At 39.9% G+C, this 19,155-nt stretch overlaps 1 protein-coding gene across 3 annotated transcripts in view; it reads right to left on the bottom strand.

The window, feature by feature from the left end:
• LOC102944150 (interferon regulatory factor 4) overlaps positions 1-19,155 on the bottom strand; it is a 119,404-nt gene that overhangs the window by 89,571 nt on the left and 10,678 nt on the right. For all 3 annotated transcript variants that reach the window (XM_007058827.4, XM_043540182.1, XM_037893232.2), the window contains exon 3: positions 10,065-10,147. In XM_007058827.4, the coding sequence (XP_007058889.2) occupies positions 10,065-10,147 (83 nt within the window). The remainder of the gene's footprint in view (positions 1-10,064; positions 10,148-19,155) is intronic.

Genomic DNA, 19,155 nt, shown 5'->3' with positions numbered 1-19,155 from the left:
TTGAGTAATCTAGCAACACTATGTGGGGGGAGGGAGAAGAGAGTTATAGAACTTAAAAAACAGACTCATAATGCAAAGTAACACTTAAGATAGAGTTTGACTTCAATGCTCTATCCCCTTTGAGAGTTCTCAGTTTTGTAACTTTAACATCTCCATTTCTAGTCAATCAGTGGTGGGGGGAAGAGGGTGGGGGGGGGGAAGGAGAAGAGAAATACGAACCCTGAGTTGTCCAAAACCACCACCACAATTTCTATTCTAAAATCATTATTTTTTAAAAGATAAATGTTACATTTTTGGCATTAAACTTCTCGGTATTTAAATTTATGTAAAGATACCATCAACGACTTCCAAGAAATTCTTTTTTTTTAAAAAAACAACCAAAACCCCTCAGCTTAAATTTGTGAACCCAGATGCAAATAGGAAACCTCTAGCACCTGGCAAGTTCTTTCAGGTTAGTCAAAAGCCATGTGTTAATCTGACTTGTCACATCAACAGATGAGGATGGGAGTACTTATTTTTGTTTAGGGGCATTTCAGCAAAAAAGCTAAAGTGGGAAACAGCCAGCAGATAAGGTTTCCTCAAGGCAAACCAGCAAGAGGTTACCAAGAGTTTTGTCCAGTACAGCTACAGAACCACCTAACTGAAAACCAGTCAACCGTTGTTTGTCCTTTCAGTTACTTTCTGGAGCAGTTACAAATGCTGTTGATTTTATTAATGACTCATAGAAAACACATTTATATTTCAGCAATAACCATTAATCGACCACATTGTAGAGTTATTTCATGTTTGCTTTTGAGGGCATCATAAATAAATGAAATAGACTTATGGGGAATCTGAACTACTGAAGCTGGGAAGGTCCTGTAATATTTATTTATTTTTAATAATACAGTAGCCTTTTTATATTCACAGCACTTGATTACATAAGGATCTCACAGCAATCTTATGAAGTATTTTCAGATTTTTAAAAAAAATCATTAAGATCAGAAACAGCTACATCTATTTTTAGAAATGAAAATTAACACACTTTCCACATCTTTTCCTAGATGGAAGTAGAAGGGCTCATTGTGTTCCAGTGAATGTGGTACGGGTCAATACTGACCCATACCAATCAATATCCAGTCAATGGGTCAATACTGACCCATTCTTTCAACAACCTAACCCCTAGTAGAGGTGCCTCAATAGTGGAAAGATTCTAGAACCACCCTTCCACCAGATGTTAGTGCTACCCAACAAAGGCTGGAGTTCTCCTGGAAGGTGGAATAACTAGGGAAACCAAAGAATGAACCGAGTCAGTATATCGCCACAGCAGTCTCCACCAGATATGACTAATGTTGAGTGTCTAACTTGAGACACTACAAGGAACCAACATCAAGAGGGTAAGCGCTCAGCACTTCCTGGAATTCAGGCCTCTTTCAGGTGTCTCATTGTGGACATACAAAATCACTAGTCACTTTTGAGAAATTAGGTCAGAGTTCCCAACTCCTCATGAACTCAGCCAAAGTCAGAAGAACTGTACTTTAAATAAAGGAGTCTTCTCGCACCACTACAGCTGAAAGAAAAATGGTAGCTATTTTGCTCAGCACAATCTTTTGAAACCTCTCGTGGGGAAATTCTTCTAATCATGAATAAGCAGTGAAATGTATATGAAAATTATATTTATTTAAAATGGGCACTTCTGAGCTTCCTCTTGATTGTGATAAGACTGTTGAAGAACAACAATTTGTAACACTGGTTGAGGTAGGAGCCTATTGGAAGAGACTCAAACAGAACAGTTTAAATCTGACTTTAAATTATTTAACAACTGGAAGAACTAATTTTCACTCTGGTAGCATGTTAATGACTTGGAAATTGCATTTTGTTGTATGCTATCTGGCCAGCAGAATGCACTCATTAAGAGTCCCCTAAGACTGGCCTACATACAAAAAGATTGCAGAGCCAGTGTACAGAATGTGCTACACAATCACTACTAAAGGATCCATTTCTTCTCCTCATCGGTTCCTCAAGAAGCAATTTTTATTTACAAATAGCTTCTTGCATCTCAAGAGCTGCTCCATGATATACAGTACAGAAGCTGTATTTTTTTAAAAGGTCTGGAGGTTTACACATAATGAGCAGCATCAGTCCAGATTTAGCCTGAACTCAAAAAATGCATGGATTGATAGGGGAACATTAGGAAACCAATTTAGCCATCATGTGTCAGAGCAATGATGCACTTCTAGTCCAAACCAAAGACTTATGGGCTGGTTTCTGAGTGTGGATATTCCCTTGAGATTACAGAGCTAACGAGAGAATACTGAAGGTTAGTTATCTTCTGCACCTGTAGTTCTACCAATTAGGGAGATGGAAATTGCTTCTTTCATCTTAACCCAGGGTTTTCCCCCAGAATTTTGGAAATCTCTTAAAGTGCATCAAAGAGAGGGGGGGGAAAGAGTCCATTTCAAAACTAAAGTTAAAGGTAGTGGAGGAAGCTTTCAGGTCACGGAACATGGTATTAGAAAACTGAAACATGGTGTGGCTATCACCATTTAATATTTCAGTGGAAACCCTATGCTGAGCATGCCCCAAATAATATTTAGGCACCAAGAGCTGATATCTTAGGCAGCAGCAGGAATATCAGCCAAAGACTGCGTTGAAGCAGCTGATCTGCTCTATGCCAAGAAACTAGCTAGTTCCTCTACTCATCTGGAACTTTTTTGAACCCAGAAGCTGCAAAATGTACAGCCCACTTTAAGTTTGATATCTGAAATGTTTGGCCATACACAGAAATTTAAGAAATTTCCACAAACAGCAAATCTAAGTGTAGGCCCATAAGGATATATTACGATTACCAGGTCTCTAATAAGTATCAAACTGACATCTCTCTTCCAGGATAATAGCTGATAGTAGAGAGATTGCATGGCTTTTGCTAGCAGATCAGCCACTTTTGTTAAGTTTCCTCAGAACTCTTAGATCTTCCATCCAGTCCAAGGAACTTGTTATTTATCAGCTTGTTCCAGCACATCCTCTTTTGACTTCTCCATCCCTAAGAGTGCCTGAAAAGAACAGGTATGTCCGCAATATCGTCTGTGGTGAAAAACTGACGCAAAGAAATAGTTTAGCTCCTCTGCAACATCCTCATTCTTTTACTTCCCCTCATTCTCTCACACTTACTGATTTGAATATAAAAACAAGATACTCTAAGTATATCTTTGCCTCTATACTCAACCATTCACTTGTTCCTCTTAAACTCACCTTATATTTTACCTGCCATGATTTGGGTTCCTTTCTATTAGCTTTAATTGGGCTGAATTTCCATTTTTTAAGAATCCCTTCAAAAAGTATGTGGGCTTTACTCTAAATCAGCTCTTAACTGCAGGCCTCAAAGAATTTGGCACACACTTTGTTGGAGAACTATTATTTTAATCCTGGAGTCCAAATTAACATGCTGTTGACCTCCTGCCACTAGATGAACTAGCATCATTTATGCTAGCAGAACTGAAAATAAGCCATGCATTGACTACTTCTGCAAACTCAAGGAGCTTGAAGGATTGTTTTCATGGCTCTCAGAAATATTCCTTCTTGCCACCCCCCCCCACCCCCCGCCCGTCAGTTTCTGAGTGACTGTATGGAAGATCAAATTTGGGATCTAAATTCTTTACAAGGGTCCCTTGAAACTTCAGTCTTAAAGCTACAGTTCATTCAAGATATGTGATGACAGGAGCACAAGAAAAGCTAATAAAATCGACCAAAATAGATAACTGCATCAAATTGTCTCGAGGTTTTTTGTTTTCCTTTCTACAGAGCATACAAGCCATAGCTTATTTTACATAGCTATTAGTATGGGGGAGGGGAGGTATACACAGCACTATTCTGGAAATATTGTGCACAAGATCTATCTTGGCATAGTGAATGGGATCTGAATTTTTTTTTTAAAAGAACAAATAACTCTGCTTCCTGCAGGTGCTCTGGTTAACTATAAAGAATGAAAAAAACCACACTACAAAAATTTACATTATAGAAGAGCTAGTGGAGGAAGATTATGATATTTCATTGGCATGCACCATAGAGAGTTTCCTAAGCAGCAATCACAGCTATTTTATGCTCTAAACAACTATATATAATACTTTCAAATCCCTATATTTGCCCTAGAAAGAAATTGATCATCAAACCACAGAAGTTCCAATGACAGGACTACCTTACTGATGGACCACTTATACAGACTTGTATCCCCACATAGGCTAGATATCTCTTATAGACCAAAGACTGCACCGGTGTGTGGATGGGCTATAGACATGTATTACAACTGCCTACAACGTAAAGGGAGCGGTGTGATCTTAAAAAACCCAAAAGCTTGTCCAGTTTGGTGGGATTTAAATATAACTCAACTACTTTAGCCTCACCTGGATGGTTTCAGATTAACAATTGCAACTATATATCCCTTTCTCTTCTAAGACCCATGAAAAAGAAAAATCAATTCTTTTAGAAACAGAAAGCAAGAAAAAAAAAAATCACACACGTGCACAAAGCACAAAACCTACACAAGGGCCAGCTTCAAATGTGACTCACTGTAAACGGAATGGTGAAGATCCAGGCGTTCTGTGACAGAAAACAGCACTACAGGCTACTTTAATGGGAACATTAAAATGCCTCTAAGGTCATGCTACTCTTCATTTTTTCAGAAGCATGAGTCTCAAAACAAAATGTCTTAATTACGTCATAGAATCATCAAATCATAGAAGATTAGGTTGGAAGAGACATCAGGAGATCTAGTCCAACCCCCTGCTCAAAGCAGGACCAACCCCAACTAAATCATCCCAGACAGGGCTTTGTCAAGCTAGGCCTTAAAAACCTCTAAGGATGAAGAGTCCACCACCTCCCTAGGTAATCCATTCCAGCTCTTCACCACCCTCCTAGTGGAATAGTTTTTCCTAATATCCAACCTAAATCTCCCCCACTGCAACTTGAGACCACTGCTCCTTGTTCTGTCATCTGCCACCGAGAACAGCCTAGCTCCACCCTCTTTGGAACCCCCCTTCAGGTAGTTGAAGGCTGTCATCAAATCCCCCATACAAATCTGCTATACAACAGTGTTGCATCACAGCAAGTTCTGTACTGAGGCCTAGAATATTGTAAATTAACCCCAGGAGACCAGATAACCCCAGGAGACCAGATAACCCCAGGAGACGGGGGAATAGGAATCATACACTTACTGTTTCAACTCTGGTCTAGCTTAACAGCAGTAATAATGTACTAGTAACTGACAAACATTTGTTGGATTCTATAAGAAGAGTTCATAGTGTCAATCCAGTTCTTGATGGACATATGGCTACTTCTCTTGCACACATCTTCTAGAGAAAATCCAGCCTTGACTTTACAATTGCCAGTAATGGAAAATCCACCACAAACCTTGATAAGTTGTTCCAATGGTCAATTACCCTGTCTGTGAAAAATATGCATCTTCTTTCTAGGTTTGAATTTGTATAGCTTCAACTTCCACACATTGGATCTTGTTATATACCTTTCTCGGATACACTGACGAGCCCTCTATCAAATTTCTGTTCCCCAGGCAAGTCCTTATAGACCGTGATCAAATCACTCTTTAAACCTTCTTTTTGTTAAGTTAAGCTAATGCTTGAAGACAGGCTAATAGTAACTTACTTAAGCCCTGCTCCAAAGCAGAGTTGGGTGACATTTGCTAAAATAGAAAGAACTCAAATGCACTCTCTCAGTATTTATGTTGTGCTCCTCACTGCAGGCTCTGAGCTCCTCAATGAATGCAACAAGAATACAATAAAATAAAAACTTCCACCATGAAACAATATGGGGAAAGCTCGTATTACTGCTGCCAGTGTTGTACCTGCCTTGGGACAGATTCAAAGCCCACAGAAGTCAATGAAGAGACTTCAGTGGGCTGTGTGTCGGGTCCTTTGTGATAACTTTATCTCCCGTCAGCCCACAGCAACAGAAATGAAACCTGTAAAAATCAGCTTTAAGGATCATGTGTTGGCATTGCTGAGAGCCCTTGTAGATTCTTGTCTTCAGAGTGCATGTGAACAACAACTCTAATGGCTTGGATATTCCTGGAAGCCATGGACTTTCTGGGTTTTCCACTGCAAAAAGCAGGGCTGATTACATGCTTGTTCTCACCTCTGGGTTTTGTCTGAAGATCAGATATTTTGATCACACCCCTGGGTCAGGTCTGCCCATCAACCTGTGCATGTTGATGCTTGGTCTATTCCAAACCTGTGTCACCACCAGAGCCTATTCCTTGTTGCATCAGAGGTGCTGATGCTAAGGCATAGCTGACATTCCCTTCTTGCCATGAAATCCATCAGATCACTGACCGATAGTATCTTTTAGAGGAGGCTCCCAGCTCACCGATTCCTTGTTATTTCTCATGCCCAGAGAGCACTGGAGTTTATATCTGGAATTTGAAGCATCCAAGCAGCAAATTGGTGAGGTGATGGCCTGGAATCTGAGCATCTTCTATGCTAGGATTTTATGTGACATACAGATCTATGAACAATCATCTGTGGCCATGCAAGTTCAGCCTCTGCTCTGGAAGAATGCTTGGATTATACTGAGGAACTAACACGTCAGAGATACCTACTCCTTGCCCAGGCAAAAACAGAAATGATGCTGGTAGATAGAGAATGGTGGCCCATGTGTCCCTGTTTATTGAGTGCACTCATTTGAAGTAGTTCATGATCATATTTTGTAGTCCCTAGTGTGTTGGACCCACCACAATCACTTCATCCGTTTTTTCCTGACAAACTTTTAGGCATGTCTTTTTAAATTACAAATGGCTGTATGCATTGTTAGGATATCCGTATGAAGACTGTGTTCAGCATTTAGATCGCTTCAATGTTGGGGCTTCATAAACAAATTAATTACAGGCTCTATTTTTAAAAAGATAGCGCTAGTTTACATTAAAATAGTGTTACATAGAGAGCAAAAGAACTAAGCACACAGTGACAGATTGCTCAATTCATGTTCTGTTATTTTTTTTCCAATTTAAGTCATGTCAAGCTTCACCACATACCTATAATATGCCATACCCTTCCCTACAAAAAGTAAAAACAATCCTTTAAAAAGCTGTTTTCAGCCTTTATTGTACCACAAGTAGAATACAAGACTTTATTTACTTTAAAAACATTTTGTCTGCAGATATTCCATTCTGAAAGCAAGCAATAGCTTCCTGAGCCTAATCTTTGTTAATTAGCTAACTATAAATAGCAAACTCAGAGGATTTATAGAGTTGAACTTTACCAGAAAGGGCTTCTGAAAGCAAAACCCACTGAAAAGTTATTGGTTTCTCAATTACTTCTCCTGAAAAAACTTAAAGCATTTTTATATGAACCCCAACCGGGCAATCATTTTCTCCTGATGTGGCAAGCTGGGGGGGCAACAGACGTTTCATACTTCCTAATAGTGCAGAAAACAAGGAACAGAACAGGAAAAAAGTAAGTTAAGAAGGTATTTGGTTCAAATACACAATCACTCTCAGGTCAAAAATAATTTTTAAAATGTCCTCATCGGCATCAACAGATTTTTAAAATTAGATTTTAGAATATACACCAAATATACTATTTATGATGGCTGTTTGCTTTTTATTCTTGACTCAACATGGACAATGAAATTAGACTGATCAATTCCATTTTCTGGTTCTCATGTATAGCAAGATGCTACCGTGTTGCATATTCAAATTGAACAGAAGAATTATTAGTGCATCAAAACAAAAAACTATTATTGAAATTACAAAAAAAAAAAATTACACCTGGTGGTAGTAGGTTTTGCAAGAATTTTTGAGAGCTAACCTATGTGACAGTGACCCTTTAAGCATGATTCACTAGAATGAACACAATTTCTCTGGTCAATAAAAAGAACTTAACGCATTATGTGAAAATGAATGTGACTTCATAGTACTGATCATCAGCTAACTGAATACAGCCATCACTTTAATGTACTAGGTTTACCACTTTAAAACACAAAACAAAAAGTTCTTCCCACAGTTTATTTAAGTTTAGTGAAATAGCTGCAATATTTCTTAAACTTAGGATAGGAAATTAAAAAAACCAAAACAAACAAAAGAAACCCCACACACTTTGGCAAATGTTCAATTCAACTACCATCTTGATTTTTAGGGGTGACTACAATATCTACGTAAACAGGAAAGTTTACTAAGGGTCTGATTTTAGTGTCATTCCCTGTATTAATCTCAAAATGATTTCAGCGGAATTTCCACTGACAGAGCAGCTACAGAACTGGGTACCTAACGCTGTGCCACTGAAGTCAATAGGAGCTTTGCCGTTGACTTCAGTGGGCAAGAGAAAAAGCCAAAGCTACTAATTTATACAAAGCCTAAACCCTAAACATTATTTTTCAATGCTCCAAGAGCAAGACAACCTGCAAAGTACCAACACATTGTTTTCCACATATCTTAATTACAACCTGACAAGTAATCATACCTAAATGGAACTAATGAAGTGCTGTAACAAGATTTTCTAAACCTTCGTTCATCAGTAACTACTTAGTTGCAAGTGAATACCGGATTAAAACCATGAATTAGAATGTAATTAATAATAATTTCGCTGAAAAACAAAAGGAACTTGCAATCTTCCTTCTACTTAAAGAACTGTGGACAAATTGTAACATTGGTTTTCCACATGAGAGGAGGTTGTAGACTGAATACTGTGACTGCACCTGGATTCTGCAGCGAGTAGTTCCCATACCTTGACTAGAAAATCATGACACAAGACAGATGCAAGCTTCTGTTTATTTTAGAGGACAACACCCCAGAGGAAACACATGCAGCACAGACATAAAAGTGTGATTACATCTTCCTTAGTGAGTGCATCTGTATATCACTCCAGTTAACAGCAGTCTTGAAATTCAATGTGTTTTTAGACCATACAGTAGGCACACCTTAATAAGTCAAACACACACTCAACAAAAAGTGAGCAGGTTTAGCTTTGCTGATCCACAGTACTGAGCCCAAAGACAATCTTCAAATTCCAGTTCACCTTTAACTGTCTTTCCCTTAGGGGTGCCAGCCCTCCAGGATTGTCCTGGAGTCTCCAGGAATTAAAGATTAATTTTTAATTAAAAGATTATGTCATGTGATGAAACCTCCAGGAATACATCCACCAAAATTGGCAACCCTACTTTCCCCAGGTAGGGATTTTTTTTTTTTTTTTTTTTTTTAAATACACCCAACCTATTCACCGGCTTGCCAGGTCAAATGGAAATTTTACAGGAGTGGCTAAATCCATTGCTTTTTTTTTTTTTTTTTTTTTTTTTTTTTTAACTGGAGTGGAAATGGCACTAGAAGCAGAAGCCCTCTGATTGGTGGAGGCATTAGGAAACAAAAAACCATATAGGCTCAGAAGGAGAGCAGTAGCGGCAGCGGCACCAGCAGTCATCTTCTATGTTGTGAACGCGTTCACAATATGTAGAAGTAAAATAAAATGGGGGAAGGAATGGATTAATTTGCAGAGGGGGCAAATATCTGCCCACGTAAATTGAATGAGTGGTTTTTTGGGGTGTAGCAGCACAGGTGTATTCCCTCCAGGCTACTAGGCTATGGCATTTTTTTTGTCAAGCCTGGATAATTACATTTTAGATAGAAAAGGATTTGAAGCCTCCTGCACAAATAATTTGCCATGCAGTGTTAGCAAGGGGCATGTTATGGTAAAGGGATATTTTTAAATGGGTTTTAACATCCTAGAAATCAACACAGAATGTTTAGTAATCTCTGCTACTGGGCTAAGAACATGCACTCGCACCAACAGAAGTTGGTCCAATGAAAGATACTACCTCCCCCACCTTGTCTCTCTGATAAAACAGAACGTCAATCAATAAAACACCATAACTGAATCCTCCTTTGACAGCTGGGATTGCCTGTTTGTAACAATACCAGTGATGAAAACTGTGACTGAGTCACAAAACTGTGACTGCCAAATGTTTCCAAGAGAAAATACGGAAAATTGTGTCAAACAATTGTAATAAGGATCAAATTAAATGAAGGTTGACAGGCCATTATTTCATGTTCAGGTTAACGAGAGGTATGATGGATACCCCCTTACCTCAAGCATAGGCCTAGCACCGTCATGGATTGACAGAATGTGTGTAACATTATTCTTGCTCAGTTGTTCCGCATCTCGAGCATCTGTAGTGGGGGGAAAAAAGATTATTTTTTTAAGTTTTTCTTAAAAAGCTTTGTTCCTAGTTCTCTCACACATGTTGAAAATCATGATCATCTGTGAAGTTCTTCTAAAAACACCACAATCAAAAAGACAAGAACTCCAAACCAAACGATATACTATATAAAGAACAATCTTAAGAAAACATCCCTAAATTATTAAGTCGTCAGTTTCACATATTTTGCATCTGAAAATTGAGTGTCTGTGTCACACACACACACCACGTGCGCAGATAACAGACATATGATAAATTTTAGAGCCATGTGATAAATGCAAGTTATCATACACCTTTGACAGTCTCACCTATTCTCTGCCCACTAATACTAATCCATCTGCACTTGGATTTATGCTTACATTTCAAACCCTGTAGCACTAAGCAGCTTCAAAACTGCCATCGTTGTTTAAGATCAATTTACTACACAAGTGTTCCTACTAACGTCCAAATAGAGAGTCCCACCTTCATGTCCCCTTCCACCACCCCAACACACAAGTTACACTGGCCAAAGCAGGCAATATTCAGTCATTAAAGGTTTATGGCCTGATATCTCACAATTCTGCAGAGCTAGAAACATGAGATTTCTTACACTGCACAGGAGAAATTCCCAGCTTCTCAAGAAAATGCACCCCAATTGCTTCTAACCCTGGAAGACCCTAAGTAATCACATTTTAAGTCTAAAAAAACAATGTTAAGTTTTTTTAGAGGGGGCTTACATTTATCATTTTCTCTTCCATCCAAGATTTGTACAGTTGGACTTTTGATTTTACCAACAAAGGGATACAAGAAACAGTGTATGTGTATATATACACACACAAAAATTGAGGAATATGCAATACATACACTATATACATAGTGTATGTGAAAATGTGGTATTACGATTTTATAGATATTTGTTTGAGATGACCTGCAAAACTCACTAGGAAAGTTGGTGGGGAAAAGTTTAGGATTTTTGTTTTGTTTTTAATCTCCCCCGCCCAAATATTCAACATTTCATCAAAACTCACAAGATTTCTATTAGCTCTATAGGAAGCAGAGCAACACGGGGAAAAGGGAAATTTATAACAATTTAATCAACTTTTGAATTTTGAAATTTCTCATTACTTCAACCAGCTCCACTCATGGCTAAAGTAGCCACCCCAACAAAGCCTTTACATCATAGTATCCCGTCATGTATTCACTATGCATTATGCACAAAACACACACAGGGTTACCCTCACAAACAAAAGTATAATAGAGTCCTTGCCTGAGATGTTTAAAACAAGATTAAAAGTTTAATAGTCATCAGTGAGGAGTGAATCTGTGGAAAAAAAGCAAAGGCCCCTACCACTTCAGCTTCTGGAAGTACCGTCAGCGTATAGCAATACTGGGTTCTTATTCTCTGTAGACTAGCTACTAGAGAGGGACATAGTAACTGTAACATACCATACCTGCTATACTCCTTTTAAGTTTGGCCAGTGCTTATAAAGAGATTTGATAAGTTTCAACATGGGAGAGGTACCAAACCACATCTTTAACTAAGTTACATAAAAAATAAGAAAACATTGTACTAAATAAATCAGATTTATTTAGTACAATTTAATACATTTTATTAAGTAACTTTGAGGAAGAAATTTTCCCAAGGTGACTTTTAATCTTGAGCCCTTCATTATAGGTACATGAGTATTCAGAATTACCATTAGGTGCTCAGAATTGGAATGTAGGTTAAGGCCTGAAAATTTGATGCTAGACATTTTAAAGAAGTTTAGTTGGATTATGTCTACATGAACGGAGTTAAAAACAGCAGCTCTGGAGACTGAAATCTTCTGTAGCCACAGTGCAACTTCCCTACACTGGCCCATCAACAAGACCAGGAGGGAAGACCCATGGGGGTCAAAGTTCAGTTTGTCTCTAATCTTTATCTCTTGACTGAGAAAGGCTGCCATACGTGTCAATTATAACAGTGTTCTTTGTTATGTGGACACCTGTCTTAAAACCAGCCTATACAATTAGTTTGTGTTAGCCTGGTTAAATAGATTTGAAACCTTTGTGGTCTGTGCTTTTTTAAATCGGCTCTTCCTTGGTACAAAAATAACAATAATATCACCTGTATGTTCTTTATGTACGTGCAAAAGATCAATCAGCATCTCTTAATTCGAGTCATTACTCTCTACTATGAAGTTTCAATACCCTTTTTAAATCAGAAAGCAGAAGGTGGCATTTAATCACATTGTCCAACAGACAAAATGCTGAGGATCTGAACACAATAGAAGAGAGTTAACAAGTCCATACCCGATTATGAAAAATACTCTATCTTAAAGGTCTTAGCAGCTCTTAAAATCAGAGAAAAATCAAAACTGTCTAGTTTCACCTACTCTGAAGGTCCAATATGTATGACGAGAGCATAGGTGTTTATTCATTTGGATTCCTGTGTCACCATTTCAGACAGAATTCAGCACCAAATAATTCAAATTCTTTAAGGTCTCTTCATAACAAGAATGAGCACTTCCAAGGATAACTATGAGACTTGCTGACACTGTAACCTTCTAGAGCTTCAGAGGAACAGAGTTGTTAATAATATTAAGTGCATCCTTGATTGAGGTCTCAGAAACCACCTGTAAAGTGATGGCTTTGGAAAACTACAGAAGCCAGCCCAGTTGGGCTTTTAAGTCTGTACTGTGCACCCTCCAAACATAGTTGCATACTTCAGGGCCAGCTAGCTGGAACCTAAATTTTAGTTTTAGGGAGGTAGCATTTCCCATTGGATACGACACTGGATGGGACACAAGGGATGTGGTTTGGCCACTGACCTAAATGTAGCCTTGAGCAAGTCACTTCATCTCTATGTGCCTTCGTTTCCCCCTCGCAGCCTTTAGCTCTCTTGTCAATTTAATAAGCTTTTCAAGACAGGATCATCTCTTATTATGCGTTTGTACAGTGCCTAGCACAGTTGGGCTCTGATCACAATTAGTGCTAGTGTAAGACAAATAAATTATAATTTAAGAGAATGCTAATGGCTCAGGAGAAACCGTGCCCCAGGTTCCCAAAGCCCTGTCAAGGCAAGCAGCTTTGCAGCTCAGCCAGCTTTACAATACAAATGGTTCCCTTTAAAAGTTGACTGGCTAGCAGTGTCATTAAGACCACACAGTACTACCCTTGCAACATTTTAGTCCTTCAGTTAACTGGAGTTCAATAAAATCAACGCTGTATAGTAAGACAGTGGTTTTGGGATATTCATAGAAGAGGACAGGAGAACCACACATTGATCCTGAAACTGTGTACCGAGATCAATGAGGTGGGTGAGGTAATATCTTTTCCCTTACCCACCTTGTCTCTCAAATACCCTGGGACCAACACAGCTAGAACAACACTACAAACAATGTCAAGATAAATTGCAGTTCACAGTATACATAATTCAAACAGAAAATATACAGAGGAGGAAAAAAATACAGTCCCTGGCTGGTATGTTATCCAAGTCTCTAGACCCATGGAATATATAAATTTAAAGAAGGGAAATTCCCTTGCTTCTCCCCAATGCAAATCACTGATATAAACAGACAAGATTGAGAAGCTGTCCTCAGTAGCTATACAGATTAGATACCCTGTTCCTCACAATATTTCTGCATAACAGAGATGTTCAATTTCACATCTAAAATGGTTATGTTAAGGGATCAAAAAGCAAGAACATTCAGTGCTAGAACTGTAATTCTGATTCATTATTTAACATATCACTATAGTACTGCACCATACAAAGCAGGGTGATGTTTCAAGGTCAGTGTTAGATACACTCTCTAGAAATCAGAGCTAAAAGAAATCTATTAGGTCACATCTAACCTATCTGTTTAGGTCCTGCACAAGATTCTTTCCTACAGCAGGCTGTCTAATATAATTTATCCAATATAATTTAAAACCTCTCAACTCATGGGGGCATCAAACAGTTTCCTTGGGAGAGTCCTTCCTCACATATCTTGATATATTTCCCCCTTTCTCCTCTTCCCCCCACATTCAGCCTAGGTTTCTTTTGCTTCATTTTTTTCCACGCTCCTAGCTCTAGCTCCTCGTACTAGTATGGACAGGGTCACAGCCATATAGCCAAGGAGGAAGATTAATTTTGTAGTTAAGGCACTGGAACAGGATTGGTAGAATCTGGATTGAGTCTCCACTGTACCACACACTTCCTGTGCCTTATTTCCCCATGTGTAAAATGGAGATAGTACTTCCCCTACCCCACAGGTTCCTCTGAGAATATATTCATTAATGATTGGGAGGATCTTCAATACTGACATGATGGAGCCAAGTAAGTAGACAGGCAGACCCAACTCATCATTAATAATCCCTTCAAGAGATGGGTGGTGAAAACAATTATTTCCCTTTCATTCGAATGACATGAGAAGAATTTCCCTAAGATTTTGTCACCTCCCCTTCCTTCAAAATTCCTAGAGTTTTCCCCATCTCTTCTTATCCAGTAAAAACCAAAACCATTCTGGTGGAAAAAGCCAATTACACTGATGCAGGTCCATGTCTGTGGCATCAGACTGTGAGGAATCTCGCAGCTAAAATAATCAGATCAATGAGATTAGCTCAAACTAGATTTGTATTTCTTGGGGTTTGGGGGAGGGGGGGAGAGAAGTGGTGAGTTATTATCTTTCTCACCATACAATGTCCTCTAGTTCAGGGGTGCTCAAACTGGGGGTTGGGAGGTTATTACATGGGTGGTCATGAGCAGTCAGCTTCCACCTCAAGCTCCGCTTTGCCTCCAGCATTTATAATGGTGTTACTTATATATAAACTTATAAACTATACATAAAGTTTTTAATTTATAAGGGGGGGGGGGGTCACACTCAGAGACTTGCTATGTGAAAGGGGTCACCGGTATAAAAGTTTGAGAACCACTGCTCTAGTTTGTATGCAGCCTCTCCCTCCTCCAAAACACACAACCCTGCAGCCTTGCCTTCACTAGGGAATAAAAGCTGTGCTCTTATGTGTTAAACTAACACATAACTAATGAGGTAAAACCCTAGTGAAGACAAGCCAGCTATAGTTTTATCACGTTAGCAGCTTGAGGCAAACTCTCAGCTTCCTGCTAACATTTACCTCAACCTGTGAATACATTTGAAAACTACCTTGCCTTCACTAGGCTTTTAAAGAACACATCTTTTCTCCTAGTGGATACACCCTGAAGATATTTTTGAGAAGAACTGGCTGGAGGCCTAGGCCAAAACTTTAAAATTTTGGTACCTTAGTTAGGCACACCTACATAATAGGTTTCCCAGGTGTTCGTTTTCAACTGGAACATCTGGTCGAAAAGGAAAACTGGCAGTGTCCGGTCAACACAGCTGACCAGCCACTAAAAGTCCTGTTATCTGCAGGTTTCAGAGTAACAGCCGTGTTAGTCTGTATTCGCAAAAAGAAAAGGAGGACTTGTGGCACCTTAGAGACTAACCAATTTATTTGAGCATAAGTTATCTGCAGTAACCAGCCTCCACCACTGGGGGTGGGAAGAGCAGCAGCAGCAGCTGGAGCGGCCTTGCTTAGCAGCTGCTACTCTTCCTACCACTCCGCAGCCTGACTCCCAGACCAAACTCCAAAGTATATACTGGTGCCGTCGGGGGGGGGGGGGCGGGGAGACCTGTCTGCCCCTCCCTCCACCCCGCTGTGCCCTGATTTCCCCACCCCCTCGGTCTGGGGACTGACCTCTGCTGGGCCTGCATCAGCTCCTCCCAGCCCAGCTCTACAGGCAGCAGGGGAGGAGGCCCAGGGGATGGGGGGGGAGTGAGCGAGCAATGGGGGGAGGGAGGGTGGACAGGTGGGGCAGGGGGCAGAGCCTCGGGGGAAGGGGCAGGGCAGGGGTGTTTGGTTTTCAGGTATTAGAAAGTTGGCATCCCTACTACATAAACTGCCTAGTTTTCAGAGATACTGAGCACCCACAGCTCCCACTGAGGATTGTTTCCCACCTCCCCTCACTCCCCATGGTTCCCAAGGACACGCTTAGTTCCATCCATAATATGCAATTTGTTCTGTGACATCACTGGGTGCCTAGGCAAAACTTCCACCCTTCCTGTTCCCGAAACTTTAATTCCTGTAAATAAACTTGTTCAAAATTTTAAGTAGTTGCATTGTAAGGGGGTGGGGGGGGGGGGAGGGAAGAGAGAAAGGAAGGAGGTCTAATTAGTTGGCTAACACAGTGCCCCTGAATTAGAGCCCTGCAGCAGGGCTGCGATCCCAAGGATCCTGCAGGACTCGCGCCCATAATAGCAGGTAAAATGTACTTTGCTGCAGGCAGGGGGGGAAGAGGGGGGGAAACCAGACTGCAGTAATTTGTGGGAAAACACTAAATCTCCGTTTGTCAAATAGAATTTCAGCAATTTTTTAAATAAAGGTTTTAATATGTAAATTTAAGCAAGGGATAGAAAGAGTTGATGTCTATTACAGCAGGAGTTAATGTATTTTTTTACATGGTTTAAGCAAGATTTATTTTATTCTTTTAGTGGTAAAAATTGTGTCTGAATTCCATTTTTATTTATAAAATACATTAACAGACTTTTTTTTTTTTTTTTTTAAAGTAGCATGGAGGAATCGGTCTCTCTCGTGGGCTTTGTGGGATCTAAGGTTTTTGTGGGTCAGACCAGGATAAAAATGCAAGAAACAACATGGGAGCAGGTGGGAGTGGGAATTGCAGGGCAGGACAGGAGCGGGATTAAAACAATAGTCCCACAGAGGGCTCTACCCTGTACCTTCTTCCCCTCCTAGGGCAATCCACATTTGAAGCTTTCGCTGTATTGGCCTGTAAATCTAGATTATCTGTGAATTCCAGGAGGGCAATCCTGAAAGATATTAACCCCCTCTTCTTTCTTGAAGGCTGAACCCCAAATGGGCCCCCACAAAGGGAACTTTTCCTGAAAGAACCTCGAACAAGCTTATTCAGAGGAATTCAATGGCACTGTGAACACGGCAGAATCATTTGCTGTGCACTGCGTCTTATGTTGAGGAACAGGAAGAGTGGAAACTTCAGCTAAGCTGTCCACTTCATCCATAGTGCCACTGGACTCTTTGGGGGAAATTAAGCCTCACATTGCGGCTTTCCCCTCAGAATCAAAAATCCCCCAAATATTCCATTGGAAAAACTCAAATCTTCCAGACATGTTTGCAAGCAGAAAGGACATGTATTACTTTGTATTCAAGCTTGAAGAACTGCATGGCCTTTAACTCTTATTACAGTTTATTGAGCCCTGGTTTTTGGAATCAATTGTACTTGAAAGACCCAGCTGGCACTCATGTAGATGAAAAATATTTCCCTACTGCTGCATGGGAAAAGAGGCAAAACCCTTGTACTGTCCCACCAGGGTATTAGAAAAAACAAGAAATTTCTTCAGATGGGAATACAGAAAAAGCTGTCAGCTGCTGCACAGCAGACACCAGCTTTCTAGTGGGAATAAAGGCATACGGGGGCTTTCAGACCAAAGCTGTCAGTCAACAGCTATGGCACTTCATCAAGGGAGATTACACTAGCTTGTGAGTGGACTGCAGGACTTTGATTTCCATTTGACAGACCAGAATTCTTTCAAATCAGAAGGGGGGGGGGGGGCGGTGCAAGGATTTATTTTGAAGAGGGCTTCTTTCAACCTTCAACCCCTCCATCCCCACATCTCTTACCAAGCTACCAGTCCCATGGAGTTTTGTTCAGGAGCAAGGCCTTGCTCCTGAACAAAAGGAAACCCAGAAGATAATCAATCTGAAGATTAATGGTCTCCTGGGTTTTAAAGGTGAACTCTTCCTCAATATTTTGTAAGAAAGGCAGCAGTTCTGCTTGAACTGCCCAGTTCTCTGGATGCACATTCTCCTAAACACTTTGTACCTTAGGAATGTAATTCAGTTTTAATTTTTAGCTGAGGTCTCAATTCAAGAAAGCTCTTAAGTTCCTAAATCCATCTCTCTTCAGAAAAGTATTGTGAGCACATGCTTAGAGTCCTATGGACTTCAATGGTTTCCTGAATCAGTACTCTACAAAGCTTTCCATTCCCAAGGATCCCAAGACGCTATCAAGGCACTCTCACTCTGCCTGAAGCAGTCTTTTCGAAAGATTAGAGCAGTAGCCTGCAAGTCAGGAGTACGGAGTTCTATCCTCATCCATACCACTGACTCACTCTGCAACCATTTCATAAACTATGCTTCGGTTTATCCATAGGTTAAACGTGTCTGAATCTCTTTACCTTACATAGACAATTTGAGGCTTAACTTCAGAACAGCAATTCAGGAGCCCTGAAAGACAGGTTCTACGTAGCTACAAAAGTAGGACTGCTAGTCTGGTAAAAAAATTCCATGGTCAGAACATCCACTGTCCCTTCCAAACAATGGAACTTCCAGAAGCACAGCACCCTCTAACATCATGCTGGGGTATTACATCAATTTTGATGAGAATGCAGGGAACCACCTGCTTGAATCACTCATACCACTTCCCATAGCATCTCAGTTTCCTTAGAGGTTTCCCATGCAATTACTAACCTAGAACAGCACTAGTCAGCTTGTGAAGATCTGTGATTTTTAACCACTTAAGGGGACGTGTGTATCACCACACATTTTTAATACTCAAAAAAAATCACTTGCAAAAAAAATCACTTGCAAAACCCAAGCTTTCTTGGCATGAGACACCATAGAAGACCTGATTGTCAAAAAGCACTGAGCACCAACTCTCTGACTATGGGTGTCTCAAGTCCAGCACCCAAATCACTACTCACTATTTGAAGTCTTGTCCTGTCTTTCGTACATTGCATGTGATGTAAATCAGATCACTTGCAAAAGAACTCAGTAATCAAATTCCTCTAGGCAAACTTATATTTGCCTTGTTTCAGCAGCACTGTATTACTTCGCAATGTTAGCACTCTGTCACTGTTGCTATTAGCATTATTAGACTGTTAAGAAATTTTTTTAGAAATTCAAAGATTAACTTTATTAAAGTGTTGTATCTGTGCACAAAGTAGATGAGGTAATGTCTTTTATTGG

This window comes from Chelonia mydas, chromosome 2 (genome assembly GCF_015237465.2).
Source record: "Chelonia mydas isolate rCheMyd1 chromosome 2, rCheMyd1.pri.v2, whole genome shotgun sequence".
Classification (NCBI taxonomy): Eukaryota; Metazoa; Chordata; order Testudines; family Cheloniidae; genus Chelonia; species Chelonia mydas.
The sequence above is the reverse complement of the archived record's forward strand: the minus strand, read 5'-3'. Positions and strand labels throughout refer to the sequence as shown.